Source organism: Myodes glareolus, chromosome 1 (genome assembly GCF_982192425.1).
Source record: "Myodes glareolus chromosome 1, mMyoGla1.1, whole genome shotgun sequence".
In the NCBI taxonomy this organism is placed as follows: domain Eukaryota; kingdom Metazoa; phylum Chordata; class Mammalia; order Rodentia; family Cricetidae; genus Myodes; species Myodes glareolus.
In genome coordinates, this window is record NC_142026.1 from 68,709,390 (window position 1) to 68,725,706 (window position 16,317).

Genomic DNA, 16,317 nt, shown 5'->3' on the forward strand with positions numbered 1-16,317 from the left:
GTATAATTTTATGCACTCATAAGTGGATAGTTGTAAAGAAAAGAATAGTGAACCTACAGTCCATGACCCCATAGAAACTTAGTAACAAGGGGAAACCTAAGAGAAACATACATAGATTCCCCCTGGGAAGGAACAATAGAGAAGATCTCATGAGAAAATTGGGAGCACAGGGGTAGGGGTGGGGAAAGAAGGGAGGATAGAAGAGTAAGAAGGGAGAAGGGGAGGGAGAAGGAGAACATGAGGGAACAGTTGAGGAAGGATAGAGAGATAGAGCAAGAAAAAATACTTTGATTGAGGGAACTATTATGGGGCTAACAAGAAGCGTTAGCACTAGAAAAATTCCAAGGAATCCACAAGGATGACCCAAACCAAGACCCTAGGCAATAGTAGAGAGAGTGCCTGAACAGGCCTTGCTCTGTACTCAGATTGATGATTAACTTAAATGTCATCATAGAACCTTCATTCAGCAACTGATGGAAGCAGATGCAAAGATTCACAGTGGAACACTGTGCTTAGCTCCTAAAGTTCAGTCAAAGAGTGAAAGGCATGAGAATATGATAAAAAGAGGTCAATACCATGATGGGCACACTCATTGAAACAGCTTATCTGAACCAATGGGAGCCTCCCAACTTCAACCTGAGAGCTAGGGAACCAGCATAGGACTCAAGTAGACCCTCTGAATGTGAATTCTTCTATGTGCTGATTTTATTGGTTAATGAATAAAGAACTGGCTTGGCTTGTAGCATGGAAGGAGGAAGACAGAGTCAGGAGAAGCTGTGGAGTCGCTACAGGAGTCAGACATGCTGAAACTTTGCCAGTAAGCCACTGTCACGTGGCAATATACAGATTAATAGAAATGGGTTAAATTAATGTAAGAGTTAGTCACTAAGAAGCTAGGGCTAAGCAGTGATTTAATTAATACAATTTCTGAGTGATTATTTGGGGACTAAGGGGCCAGAACAATAAGTGGCCTCCCACCTACGTGGCCAACTAAATTTACTTAAAACGTGAGAGAGTTTGAAAAGGAATTCTAGACCCAAAAAATACAGAGTTTAACACAGTTTCTTGCTGTTTGCTGGTGATGTGCAGCAGCTCTTTAAAAGAGATTTTCCTGACTCAGTGGTAGCAAAAGAAAAAAAGCCATGCCGTTTTGAAATGCTGGTTTTCTGAGTCATGCTGCCAGCACAAACTCTTTCAGGCAGGAGGTCCAGCTACAGAGCATTTGGGTGCGGTCTGTGAGCAAACTGTTGTAGCTTGTTTAATGACAATATGGACAAGCTGTGTGCCTGGAAGTGGGGAGGTGTGTGTGGTTCTTGGAAGCAAGGAGAAGCTCCGTCATGTTGGAATGGGAACTGCTAACAGAAAGTACCATACATATCATAGTAATGGCACAGTTTAAATTTTAAACTGGGCAGGAACAGTATATACCTTAGTAATGGTAGAGCCTAAGTTTAAAAAAAAAAACACTTAGCATTTTAAAAAGTGCTCCTGGACAGTAAAGAATTACAGATATGCAAAAAAGACAAATCCAGATGAGTCAAAATGTAGGATAAATGTACGTAGGCTTAGAAGAGAGAACAAAGAGTATAGAGAGTCATAAAATAAAGTTAATTCTTTTAAAAAAGGGTAAAGTCTTGAAAGAGACAGAGTACAGATAGTCATAGATTTAAAGGAGTAGAGAAAAACAAGTCATGTAAAAATGGAAAATTTACAGAGTCTGGTTTATGTATATTATTGTGTTATCTTTGAATTTTTTGACTATATGAACTAAGTACAGAGAGACATTTAATTGTATGGGCTGCTAAACTAAACCAGCATGTATATTATAAAGGCATATTGACCTCAAAATTTGAGTCTAAGGATATTTTGCTTTAGAAAAAAAAAGGCTCTTCTTTTGTTTCCAACAGCAAACACCAAATAAAATATAGAGAAATGCAAAGTGATTCCACTGAAATCAGAAATAAGACAGGGTTTTTCACTCTCTCCATAGCTATTTAATAGTTGAAGTCCTAGTTAGAGCAATAAGGCAAGAAAAGGACATCAAGGGGATACAAATCAGAAAAGAAGTCAAACTCTCACTATTTCCTGATGATATAATAGTCAATAAGTGACCCAAAAAAATTATACTAGGGAACTCCTACAACTCATAAACACCTTCAGTAATGTAGCACAATATGAGATTAACTCCAAAAAATCAGTAGCCCTCCTTTATACAGATGATAAATGGACTGAGAAAGAAATTAAAGAAACATCACCCTTCACAATAGCCACACATAGCATAAAATACCTTGGAGTAACTCTAACCAAACAAGTGAAAGATAAGTATGACAATAACTTGAAAACATGAAAGAAAGATATTGGAGAAGTCACCAGAAAATGGAAAGATCTCCCATGTTCTTGTGTAGGTAGAATTAACATAGTAAAAATGACAATCTTACCAAAAGCAATCTACAGATTCAATGCAAAGACCATCAAAATCCCTGCAAAATTGTTTACAGACCTCAAAAGAACAATACTCAACTTCATATGGAAAAACAAAAACCCAGAATAGCCAAAAACAATCCTGTACAACATTGGAACTTCTGGAGGCATCACAATCCCTGACATCAAGCTCTATTATAGAGCTTCAGTAATGAAAACAGCCTAATATGGCTAAAAACAGACAAAGGAACCAATGGAATTGAAAGAAACTAAAAATATAAAATATAGAAAAGAAAACATATTCAACAAATGTTTCTGGCATAACTGGATATTGACATATAGGAGAATGCAAATACATTTATATCTATCACCATGCACAGAACTCAAGTCCAAATGGATCAAAACCATAAAGCCAGTAACACTGAACCTCATAGAAGAGAAAGTGGGAAGTACATTTGAACACATTAGCACAGGAAACCACTTCCTAAATATAACCCCAGTAGAACAGACACTGAGAGAAACAATTAATAGATAGGACCTCCTGAAACTGAGGAATTTCTTTAAAGAAAAGGACATGGTCAACAAGACAAAGTGGCAGCCTACAGATTGGGAAAAGATCTTCACCAACCCCATATCAGAGAGAGGACTGATCTCCAAAATATACAAAGAACTCAAGAATCTTGACATCAAAAGAATGAATAACCTAATAAAAATGGGGTACAGAGTACACAGAGAACTCTCAACAGATAAATGCCAAAGTGGAAGGTCACAACCTGTGGTGATACACAGATATAATAGAAATGAGTTATTTTAAGAGGTAAGAGTTAATTAATAAAAAGCCTGAGCTAATATGTTGAGTAGTGTTTTAATTAATAAACTTTCTGTGTGATTACTTCAGGACTGGGTGACAGGAAAAAAACAAGCAGCCTCCACCAACAATCATAAATATGGGAAGAGGAAGGAGGAGTTGAAGGGGGACAAAGAGATTTGGAGTCATATTGGGAAGCTAAGGTGCTATAAAATTCTAAAAAACAAATACAACCTTTAAGAATTGTACATGGCAATACTTTACATGAACTCTTTCATTTTCTGGACCTTTAATACCATATTGGAATCTAAATTGAATTATAAAACATTTTAAATTAAACCCCATTTCTATGGTTTGTACTTTTTACTGAGTTTCTACTTTGAGGCCATGAACTCAGGTTAACAAATGTTGCAGAATGTCTCTGAATGAGTTCACAATTTTGCAATGCAACCTTTGAGTGTAGGTCAAAGTATCTGTCTTTTCCTATCAGTAGCTACTTTCATAACAAACTATGTGGTGTTCATGACTTTTTGACTGTACTAAAAATCTTACATAATAGCATTTGCTATAAGCTTCACAAGTGGCCAAGGCTGGATTCCTCACAGCACCACAACAAACTCTTTACCATGCCAGACTATAATTGGTTTGAAGGAATACCTTTCCGTGCTATCAGGTTTAAAAAAGAAATTATTGAAGAGATTCATAATAACTTTGTGATGAGAGATGAAGACACAGTCATAGTGACTTACCCCAAATCAGGTAAGGAGCATTAGTGAGAATGGTCATGACTATCTGAGGAAGATTAGGACTTTGATCCTCATTCATTTGGGTGATGAGCAGAATGCCATATGAATCTTGTGGGTGGCACAGAGAACTGTGTGTGAGAACATTTCTACTCAGAGTAATACCTCTAGACTGACCTGTGTCTTCAGAGGATCACCTAAGGCACTAGAGCAAAGGCAGTAGTTCCTAAGGAAGACTCTGGAGTTTGTCTGTCTTTATAGGGAAGAGAGAGGGGAAAGGGAGAGCAATAAGATGAAAGAAAAGAATTATCAGCAAGAGACAACAGCATGAATGTAAGGATATGTGGAACAGAATACAGTGTTGGGAAAAATTAGCAGAGACCTTTTCCAGATAGTGGAAAGAGGCTGGAAATTCAAAGGGCTAAAAAGTGGCAACACAGGGTTTGGAGGAGGAATTTTGCCAGATGATGGAAGCACTGAACATTGGGTAAATATTCAACTGCTGACACTGAAAGTGCAATAACGTAGAAAATCCAAGGACAGTGGGAAAGCAGGAAAAGGATTCAGACAATAGCTGAGAAAATGAAGCTTAGAAACATCTATTGAAAAAATGAGCAGATACATATAAATACAAGTGTGTGTGGTAAATAGAAACAAAGAGATTTATTCACCGTAAAAAGTAGTACTAAGACAAACACTGTAGCATGGATGTATCTCAGTGGGATTATATTAAATGAAAGGAGCCAATCTCAAAGGACAGCTGATATGACTCCACCTCTGGAAAATATCTGGGATAATCTACTTCACTGCACCAGAATATAGAATGATGACAGCCAAAGACTGGAGGGAATGTTCAGTAGGCAGGGAGTGTTTATAGAGTATACTGCCAGTTTTGGAAAACGATGCAGAGGAAACGTGCTGGATGAATATGTTTTGTACTTAAACCATGTGGACATTGTGAATATCACAGGTCTCTGTACCTGGAAAGAGCTATGCTGTAAATTGCAGGGTTGTATATTCTACTAGAGGTTTGCTCATAATTACAGTTGAAATTACCATCACTTTTCCTTCTTCAGGAACGCACTGGCTGATTGAGATTGTCTGCTTGATTCAGACCAAAGGAAATCCCAAGTGGATCCAATCTGTGCCCATCTGGGAACGCTCACCATGGATAGACACTCAATCAGGATATTCAATATTAATCAATAAGGAAGGACCACGCCTCATCACCTCCCACCTTCCCTTACACCTTTTCCCCAAGTCTTTCTTCAGTTCCAAGGCCAAGGTCAGTACCCAGTGGTTGATAAGTCTTTTACCAAATGCCCTTTGATCTTATGCTACCCTGAAAAACATATAGTTCTTGCTGAAATGCACTCTGACTGTGTACATTATAGGAAGGAAGCTGTGATTCTCATGCACTAGGTGATGCTGATGTGTTCTCTCATCAGACTACATAAGAGTACCAGGATGTTGACCATCACACAGTGATTCTGGGCAGATTTAGGATAGAAAGTGAAATATCACACTGGAGCCTTCTAGAGCTGCATATACAGGTCAAGCAGATTCAAACATTAGTGTACAGTGGATAGTACTCTTTTGCTGTCACCAAAATCAATTAGTTAATTCTACAAAAGTCCCACATCCTGTGGGTGAATTACCCACAGCAGAATTGTTCACAGGGGAACAGGCTGACCAAGCATCAATGCTCTAGTCCTGAAGATTGTTCAACAGTCATGTTTCATTTGTACCCACTCTGTTTTTGCTATTTGGCAAAAATCTCTCACGTCACTGATAGAGGATCTCCACAAGGGATCAGAGATATCCAATCATAGATCCTTGTCACTAAGAAAGTTTTCAAAAAGTGCCTCCACTGGGTAATCTGAAAATATTTTATGCTTAAACTGCAAATACAAACTTAAAAAAATAATCTGTCTTAAAAAAGGCACAATGAAGTTGTGATCACTCACCTATATATATGTGTCTTATCTAGATTTGGTAAACTCTTGGCTAAGGAAATTGATGCCTAAAGAGGTGAGTTCTAGAATAATTGATGAAATATATAAAGTTCATTTTATTAAAAATTATTGATTTTTCATTTTATACCATAATTACATATGGTATTATACCCTTACCCTTCCTCTCAATAGGCCCACTTATATACTCCTTTCTCTCTTTTAAATTTGCAGTTTCTTTTTCAATTAATCATCATTACATCCATATATGTATATGAACGTACATTTCTTCAATGCATAATTGCAACCTCTTCAGTCAGTACAATGTTAGCTGTATATGTGTTTTCAGGGCTAAATATTTGGTATTGAATAGCCAATAATTGTGCTGATCTTTACAACTATTGAAGGAGTCAAATTTTCCATTTTGGTTTTTGTTTGTTTGTTTGTTTGTTTTACACTATTATCAATCTTAGCCATTTTGCTGTTCCATTTTTCTAAATCAAATAAAATTATAAAAGAGAATTCTTACTATAGAAATTTTGCTTCTATGCATATATTTTATCTAAATGAAAATAATAAATGTTTTTGGAAACCCCATGGATATTTGATTGACATTTCATGTATACTGTGACAGGTAAAAGGTGAGGAATGATTGTATTGACCTTTATTTCCATGTTTTTCCATTTTAGATTCTCTATCTCATAAGAAATCCCAGAGATGTTCTTGTGTCTAGCTATTTTTTCTGGGGTAAGACAAATCTTATTAAGAATCCAGAATCACTGAGAACTTATTTTGAATGGTTCCTCAAAGGAAATGGTGAGTGTCCTGTAAAATACAGAAATTTGGGGAGATTTGGAAACTTTTTAAAAACAAAGTGAGAGATAGCTTAGGCTGACCTTAAACTCTCTATATAGCCAGCAATGACCTTGAAACTTGGCTCCTCCTGAATCAACCTCATGAGTTCTAGTACTAATAGCACCTACTATCATGCTCTGTGTATTTAGTGCTACGTCTCAAACCTGTGTGTTATCTAACTTGGCAATATCCCAAGCCCTTAGTACCATCATTTGGCTCCATTATATCCATCTACGTTCAACTAGTCTGTGAGTCAAAAGCTTATCATTTCAAACCTGATTGTCAAATCTTTATTATCTCATGAACCACCAAAGAACAGGGCACAGGCAGAGCTTCTCCCATGACACATCATTATGGCACTATTTGGAATTTCTAGTCTTTTCATTACAATGTAGGTATTAACGTTTGTGTTGGCTTGAATGAGGAATGACCACACACAGACTCTGGTCTTTGAAAACTTTTTTACCAGTAGGTGACGCTGTTTCAGAAGGTATGTGAGGCACAGCCTTGCTTGAGAAATCTATCATAGAGGGTGAGCTTTGAGAAGCCACTTCCAGTTTCCTCCCTCTGTTTCCTACTTGGGTTCGAGGTGATTAACTCTCAGTTCCTTGTTTCTATAGTTCTGGCTGACATCTCCAACATTTTTCTCTTTTCCTCCCATCATTTATTCTTATCCCTCTATAAGCATGAGTCAAAAATAAGCTCTCTCTTCCTTAAGTGGTCTGTGTTCACAGCATTTAATCACAGCAATAGAAAAATCACAAATACAGTTTTCATCCTACCACATTTCTCATTTGTGAATGTTCTTAGTCTTTTTCTCATTGCCTTCCCTTACATTAGCCTGACAAACCACCATTTTTCAAAGATGCATTTTTCCAAATATTGTAAATACTATTTTCTTTTTTGTCACAAGTTATTTTCATAAAAGGGATTATTTATGCTTTGATTTTATTTTAACTTTCATTGGTCTATATTATTATCTATAGTAAAGGGCTGGAGAGATATCTCCAAAGTTAAGAGCACCCATGTTGGATAACTCATAATCACCTGAACTCCCCCTGCAGGGCATCCAACATCCTTTTTCCACCTCTTAGTGCACTGCGCAAACCCATAGATAGACATACATATATACATAATTAAAAATGAAAAAAATGAGTTTATGAGTTAAAATATGAAAGAAAAATAAGCAAAGAATGTCTATCAGATTTGATTTATGTTTGCTTCTTCAATGTCAGCAAAATAATTTTATGTAAACAATTGAGAGTTCAATAAACAGGATTCTGAAAGATAAAAAAAAAATCAGACAGATTGGAATATTCACATATGTACTCATCATCTTGATTCGTTAATGGTAACCTTAGGAACAATTACGATTTATCTTACCAAAGTTCACTCACTTTTCCCTCCCATGGAAATTATTTTTTTATTCATTTTATATAGCAACCGCAGTTCTTCCTCCTTTCCCTCCTCCCAGTTCCCCTTCCCCCCAACCAATTGTTACCCACTCCTCAGAAAGGATAAGGTCTCCCATACGGAGTCAACAAAGCCTGGTTCATTAAGTTGAGGCAGGACCAAGCCCCTCCCTCCTGCATTAAGGCTGAGCAAGGCATCCCACTACAGAGAATAGGCTCCAAAAGTCAGTTTATGCACCAGGGAGAGATCCTGATCCCATTGCCAGGGACCCATCCAGCAGACCAAGCTATACAGCTGTCAACCACATGCAGAGGGCCTAGTGCAGTCTCATGTAGGCTCCCCAGCTATCCATCTAGAGTCCATAAGTTCCAATGAGCTCAGTTCAGCTGTCTCTGTGGATGTCCCCATACTGATCTTGACCCCACACCCAGTTCATATAATCCCTCCTTCCTCTCTTTGACTTTACTCCTGGAGCTCCACTTGGTGCTTGACTATGGATCTCTGCATCTGCTTCCATTAGTTACTGGGTGAAGGTTCTTTGGTTAAAGTTAGGGTATTTAAAAATCTGATTACAGGGGAAGGCCAGTTTAGTCACACTCTATACTTTTGCTAGGAGTCTTAGCTGGAGTCAACCTTATGGTTTCCTGGGAATTTCGCTAACACCAGGTTTCACCATAATCCCATAATGGCTTCTTTATCAAGATATTTCTTTCATTGATCTCCTACTCTGTCCCTCCCTCAGCTCGATCATTCCATTCCTTCCTGTACTTATCCCCCAAAACCCACCCCTCTACAATCTCCACCCCAGGTTTAACCCAGAATATTCCATGTATTTTACTTTCCCAAGACAATCCATGTGTCCCTCTTAGAATCCTGCTTACTAACTACCTTCTCTGTAGTTGTAGACTGTAGTATGGTTATCCTTTGCTTTACATCTAGTATCCACTTATGAGTGAGCTCATGCTGTGTTTGTCTTTCTTGGTCTGGGTTACCTCACTCAGGTTTTTTTTTCTAGTTCCATTCCTTTGCCTGCTGATTTCATGACCTCATTGTTTTTTGCAGCTGAGTAATAATTCATCAAGTAAATGCACCGTATCTTCTTTATCCATTCTTCTGTTGAGGGGCATCTAGATTGTTTCAGGCTCTGGCTATTATGAATAAAGCTGGTATGAACATAGTTAAGAATGTGTCCTTATGGTATGATTGAACATCATTTGGGAATATGCCCAAAAGTGGTAGTACTGGGTCTTGAGATAGATTGATTCCCAGTTTTCTGTATAAATCACCATACTGATTTCCAAAGTAGCTGTACAAGTTTGCACTTTCACCAGCAGTGGAGGAGTGTTGACCTTACTCAACATCCTCTCCAACATAAACTGTCCTCAGTGTTTTTTTTATTTTAACAATTCTAACATGTGTAGGACAGTATCTTAGAGTAGTTTTGATTTCATTTCCCTGATAACTAAGGAGGTTGAACAATCCCTTAAACACTTTTTGACCATTTGAGATTCTTCTGTTCAGAATTCTCTGCTTAGATCTGTATCCCATTTTAATTGGATTATTTGGTATTCTGATGTCTAGTTTCTTGAGTTATTTATGCATTTTGAATATAAGCCCTCCATCAGATGAGGACTTGTGAAGATCTTTTCCCATTCTGTATGCCATCGTTTTGAGTTGTTTACTATGTCCTTTGACTTACCGGAGGTCCCATTTACTGCTTGTTTCTCTCAGTGTCTGTGCTGCTGAGGTTATATTTAGGAAGTGGTCTCCTGTGCCAATGCATTCAAGGCTACTTCACATTTACTCTTCTATCAGCTTCACTGTAATGGGATTTATGGTGATGTCTTTGATCCACTTGGACTTGAGTTTTCTGCATAGTGATAGATATAGATCTATTTGCAATCTTCTATGTGTTGACATCTAGTTTTCCCAGTAACATTTGTTGAAGATGTTATTATTTTCCATTGTACAGTTTTGGATTCTTGGTCAAAAATCAGGTGTTCATAGATGTGTGGATTAATGTCAGGGTCTTCAACTCAATTCCGCTGGTCTACCTGACTGTTTTTATGCCAATACCGAGCTTTTTTATTACTATAACTCAGTAATAGAGCTTGAAGTCAGGTATAGTGATACCTCCAGAAGTTCCTTTATTGTGCAGGATTGTTTTAAGTACCTTGGATATTTTTGTTCCATATGAAGTGGAATATTGTGATTTTTTAGATCTGTGAAGAATTATGTTGTAATTTTGATGGGGGTTGTATTGAATTAGTAGATTGTTTTTGTTGGACTGCCATTTTTAATATGTAGATACAACCCATCCAAGAACATAGGAGATCTTTTCATTTTCTGTTAACTTCTTCAATTTCTTTCTTTGAAGTCTTAAAGTTATTGTCATACAGGTCTATTTAATGCTATTTGTGGCTAATATAAAGGGTGATGTATTCCCGGTTTCTTTCTCAGTCCATTCATCATTTGTATATGAGAAGACTACTGATATTTTAGTTAATCTTGTATTTTGACACATTACTGAAGGTGTTTATAAGCTTTAGGAAATACCTGATAGAATTTTTGGGGTCATGTGTGTATACTATTATATCATTTGCAAATATCAAAAGTATGACTTCTTTCTTTCCAATTTGTATACCCTTGATCTCCTTTTCTTGCCTTTTTATTCTAGCTGGAACCTCAAGTATTATATTGAAAAGATATTGAGAGAGTAGACAGCCTTGTTTTATCCCTGATTTAGTGGAATCACTTTGAGTTTTTCCCTGTTTAATTTGATATTGTCTCTCAGACTGTTGTGCATTGCCTTTATAATGTTTAAAAAGTTGAACCATTTCTGCTTTGCTGGGATTAAACCTACTTGATCATAGTGGATGGTTTTTTTAATGTATTCTTGATTTCAGTTTGCCAGTGTTTTATTAAGTATTTTTTCATTAATGTTCATGAAGGAGATTGGTCAATAGTTCTCTTTCTTTGTTGCATCTTTGTGTGCTTTGGGTAACAGAGAAACTGTAGCCATGTAAATGAAGTTTGGCAATGTTCCTTCTGATACTATTGTGTGGAACAATTTGAAGAGCATTGATATTAGCTCCTCTTTAAAAATCTGGTAGAATTCTACACTGAAACCATCTGACACTGTACCTCTTTTGAATTTGGAGATTTTAATGACTGCTTCAATTTCCTTGGTGATTATAAGTCTATTTAAATTGTTCATCTGGTCTTGATTTCATTTGGATATGTGGTACCTATTCTGAACATTGCTCATTTGTAAATTTTCCAATTTTGGGAGTATAAGTTTTTGAAGTATAACCTAATGAATCTCTAAATTTCCTTGGTGTCTGTTTGCATTTCTTATTTTGTTAATTTGAATATTCTGTATGCCTTTTGATTAGTTTGGAAAAGTCTATCTTGTTTATAGTGACATTTCTTTATTATTTTTAATAAGTAAGGCTTGACTGAAGGTCAGAAAACTAAAACAGTCACACTGGCCAGCCTTACAGACCATGAATCAGTGACACACACCTTTAATCCCAGTAGCCACATGAGCTTGCTATAGAAACCAGGCAGTGGTGGTGCACCCTTTAATCCCAGGACTAGAGAGGATTATAAAATGGGAGGAAACAGCTCTCAGTCTCTGTCTCATTCTGAAGTTGCCTGGAGGCAAGATCACCATTTTCAGACTGAGGTTGAGGTAAAAGCCAGTGGCTGGCTGCTTTGCTTTTCTGGTCTTCAGGTTGAACCCCAATATCTGTCTATGAGTTTTTCTTCATCATGGTTCAGTTGATTTTTCAAGGAACCAACTGTTTGCTTCATTGATTCTTTGCATCTTTCTCTTTATTTCTATTTTATTGATTTCAGCTCTGAGTTCTTTTACTGCCCTCTCTTCCTTATGGGTGAGTTTGCTTCTTTTGGTTCTCAAGATTTCGGGTGTGATGTTAAGTCACTAATGTGAGATTTTTCCTAATTCTTCATGTAGGTATTCAGTGCTAAGAACTTTCTTCTTAACAAAGCTTTCAGAGTATACTATAGGTTTCTGTATGTTGTATATTTATTTCCAATGAATTCTAGGAAGTCTTATTTTTTTTATTTCTTCTTTGGCTCACTGGTGATTCAGTTGAGTGTTATTCCATTTCCATGACTTATAGGCTTTTCTATAGTTTGTGTTGTTGAGTTCTAACTTTACCTGTGATCTGATAAGATAAAGGGTTTTTTCCCAATTTTTTGTATCTGTTGAGATTTGCTTTGTGACCAAGTATGTGGTCAATTTTTGAGAAAGTTCCATGTGGCAATGAGAAGAAGGTATAATCTTTTGTGTTTGGATGGAATGCTTTAAAGATGTCTGTTAAGTTCATTTGAGTCATAACATCTGTTAGTTTCCTTATTTCTCTGTTAATTTTCTGTCTGACAGACTTGTCCATTGATGAGAATGGGGTGTTAAGGTCTCCTACTATTAGTGTTTGGTGTTTGATATGTGATTTAAGCTTTAGTAATGTTTTCTTTAAATATATAGGTGCCCTTGTATTGGGAACATATATGTTCAGAATAGAGACTTTATCTTGATGAATTTTTCCTTTGAGGAATATAAAATATCCTTCTCTATCTCATTTGATTAATTTATTTTGAAGTCTATTTTGTTAGATACTAAGATAACTACACCAGTGTGCTTCTTAGGTCCATTTGATTGGAAATTCTTTTGCCAGCCCTTTTCTATGAGATAATGTCTTCCTTTGGAATTGAATGTGTTTCTTGTATGCAAGATGAAGGTCAGCTCCTGTTTTCATTCTGTTAACTTGTCTTTTTATAGGTAAATTGAGTCCATTGATATTAAGGGATGTTTATGACCAGTGATTGTTAATTCCTGGGGTTTTTTTGGTGGTAGTGTGTGTTGTTGTCGTTGTTTGAGATTTGATGATGTGGGATTGTCTATTTCCTGTACTTTTGTTGGTGCAGCTAACTTCCTTGGGTTAGAGTTTTCCTTCTAGTATTTTCTGTAGGACTGGATCTGTGGCTAGGTTTTGTTTAAATCTGGTTTTGTCGTAGACTATCTTGTTTTCTCCATCTATGGTAATTGAAAGTTTTGCTAGGTATACTAGTCTGGACTGGCACAAATGGTCTGTTGGTGTCTGAAAAACGTCTGTTCAGGACCTTCTCACTTTCAGAGTCTCCACTGAAAAGTTGGCTGTTATTCTGATGGGTCTGCCTTTATACGTTTGGCCTTTTTTCTTTTCAGTTCTTAATATTCTTCCTTGTTCTGTATGTTTTGTGTTTTGGTTATTATATAGTGATGGGGACTATTTTTGGTTCAGTCTATTTGGTTTTCTGCAAGCTTCTTGTATATTTATAGGCATATTCTTCTTTAGGTTGGACAAGTTTTCTTCTATGTTTTCTTGAATATGCTTTGAGTTGGTATTCTCCTTCTTCTATCCCTATTATTCTTAGATTTGGTCTTTTCATGATGTCCCTGATTTCTTATACATTTTGTGGTATGATTTTGTTGGCTTTAATGCTTTCTTGACTGATGAATCTATTTCCTCTATCATATTTCCAATGCCAGAGATTTCTTCTTCCATCTCTTGCATTCTGCTGATTATGCTTGCATCTGTAGTTCCTGTTCATTTACCCAGATTTTCCATTTCCAGAATTCCCTTGGTTTGTGTTAACTTTATTGCCTCTATTCCAATTTTCAAATCTTAATTGTCTCCTTCACTTCTTTGCTTATTTTTCCTTGGCTTTCTTAACTTTCCTTAAAAGATTAATTGATTTCTTTCAATTTTTGTCTGTTTTTTCCTAGATTTCTTTAGGAAATTTTTCATTTCCTCTATCATCTTCATAAAGTTATTTTTAAAGTCATTTTCTTCTACTTTATCTGCATTGGTATGTTCAGGTCTTGCTGTGCTAGAATCACGTGGTTTTGGTGGTACCATATTGCTCTTTATGTTTTTCAATATATTCTTACACTGGCATCTACCCATCTCTTCCTTCAACTGTTGCAGGCAGCACCTGTGGCTCAATTATTGCAGATGGTGTCTATGCCTCTAGAAGCCACTGATGTTGCAGTAGATGGTTGGGTTTGTAGAGCGTGGTGGGACTTGTAGATTACAGGGGGAGTAGAGTGGCCTGCCCACAGGAATATAGCCTTCTGAATGTCTAGTGGGGCTGTGATGCATGGAATGAATGTGCACCAGTGTCTGGGCCTAGAAATGTAACTGTCTGGCTATCAGTCACTCACCTCTTTGTCTATTCGGTGCAGGTGGTGTCTGTGTCTCTGGGGCTGCTGATGCCATTGAGGATGGTTAGATTTCTGAGGCAGAGTCAGACATGTAGAGTGCAAGGTTCAGTAGAGGTGTGGGGGTGGAACAGCCTGCCCACAGGTGTCTTGTCTGCTGACCAACTTGTGGGTACTGGGATGAGTGGTGGTCTTTTTTACTTTCAAGTTCCTTTTCTTCATGTGTGTGTTTGTGACCCAGTGAAGTTCACTGATGGCACTTACTGGAGCACAGAGAAGGAGACATTTACAGGAACAAGAGTTCCTTACCAGTAACTACTAACAAAACAAAAACTCTCCCTCCACCAGCAACCACTAAATAGTCTATAGAATGTAGAAAGAGGTGTCTCATAGACACTGCCTCATTGTCACCATTAACTAGCTATAAATACTCAGAAAAGTGGTGGCAGATTTGGAGGACTTCTTCACTCCTTAATAGAATATTGAAGGGTCCAGTCTTGTGTAGGTCTTCTGCAGAAGTCACAGCTGCTGTGAGTTCAAGAGTGTTGCAGCCATGCCATGTCTAGAAGACAATATTTCACATCATTTTACCCCATCTTTAGACTCTTAGATCATTCCCATATCTTATTTCTTAATGTTTTCTAAGACTATATGGGCTCTAGGTGTTTCATCTAGGGAGATCACTTAAAGGGCCCTTATTTTCAGCTTTTTGTCCAGTTTTGAGTCTCTGAAATTACCACTGCCTACCACAAGAAGAATCTTCTTTGACCACATTTATATCACAATAGTGATATAAAAGGATAAATATAGCTGTTTAGAAGATACTTTAATATGCACATCATGTCTATTTAGCAGAACAAGAATTATAGCTTCAACATTCAGGCCTATTTTCCTCCTCAGCATGAGTATTTGACCACGTTGATTGCACCAGATGTGAATTCTTCTCAATATCAATCAGTAAATAATTGGTTACCCCATAACCCAATCATCAATATTACACCAATGAACTTATCTTGAAAGCCTATTTGAAGTATAGATCAGAGTGTCTACAACTGAGTAAGACTGTTGATGACAATCTCCAACTAGCAGCCTGCAAACAGCTTCTGGTACTGGTATTTTTTAGCCCATTTCCAACTATCTTGTTTTATGTCCAGTGACAAGAGTTTAAGGATGACTTTAGCAATAGGGTCTTCACAACCAATTCTTGCAGGCAATTGACAACAATGAAAATTGCCAACATCATTTGGATTAACAGGCATTTTTCCTGTCAGCAACTCCCAGGAAGGTATTCCAACACTAGAACTGGAATTTTCATTTAACAACTTATGACTTCTTGGAGCAGTATTGTCTACCCATGGAATGTGACTTGACTTAAGCTCTTTCATATTTTTAATGAGCTTACAAGCTAGTGAGTCTTTATGGAATTTTCATATATTTGGGGATTTTGTTAATTCTATCCTTCATCTTCCCAAGCCATCTTTGCACAAACCCCTTGGTCTCATATACCGTCCCTCCACTTTCATACCATAGGTATTCTGGAATTCTGCTTTCCTTATGTCCTTATTTTCTTATTCCCATCTAATGGCCCTTTTGAGCTTCCTTCCCTTAATATGCACTTTAAGATAAAAATAACAAGTACTTCTCTAGGGTGCTAACATGAGAGAGAACATGCAATATTTGTCAATCTTTCTATCTTTTAGTACTAAGCTTGACTGTCCTGAAACTGGATCTCTAGACCAACCTGGATTCAAGCTCAGACATGTGCCAGTCTCTGCCTTTCCAATGCTGTGATTAAAGGTATAACCCCACCACACCAAACTCTAAGTTTTTCTATAGTTTCTTTCTGCAGGTTGGAAATTATCTTGGTAAAATCTTGTCCTGACATCACCACGCTTT

General features: G+C 37.1%; 1 protein-coding gene across 2 annotated transcripts in view; it reads left to right on the forward strand.

The window, feature by feature from the left end:
- Nucleotides 1-3,727: 3,727 nt before the first annotated feature.
- LOC125396010 (sulfotransferase 2A2-like) overlaps nt 3,728-16,317 on the forward strand; it is an 87,345-nt gene continuing 74,755 nt past the window's right edge. Inside the window, exons 1-3 of one of the 2 annotated variants that reach the window (XM_087908935.1) lie at nt 3,728-3,988; nt 5,049-5,257; nt 6,614-6,740. In XM_087908935.1, coding sequence (XP_087765061.1) covers nt 3,856-3,988; nt 5,049-5,257; nt 6,614-6,740 — 469 coding nt within the window. In that variant the 5' untranslated portion in view covers nt 3,728-3,855. The remainder of the gene's footprint in view (nt 3,989-5,048; nt 5,258-6,613; nt 6,741-16,317) is intronic. The other variant, XM_087908934.1, reaches the window with a different exon arrangement.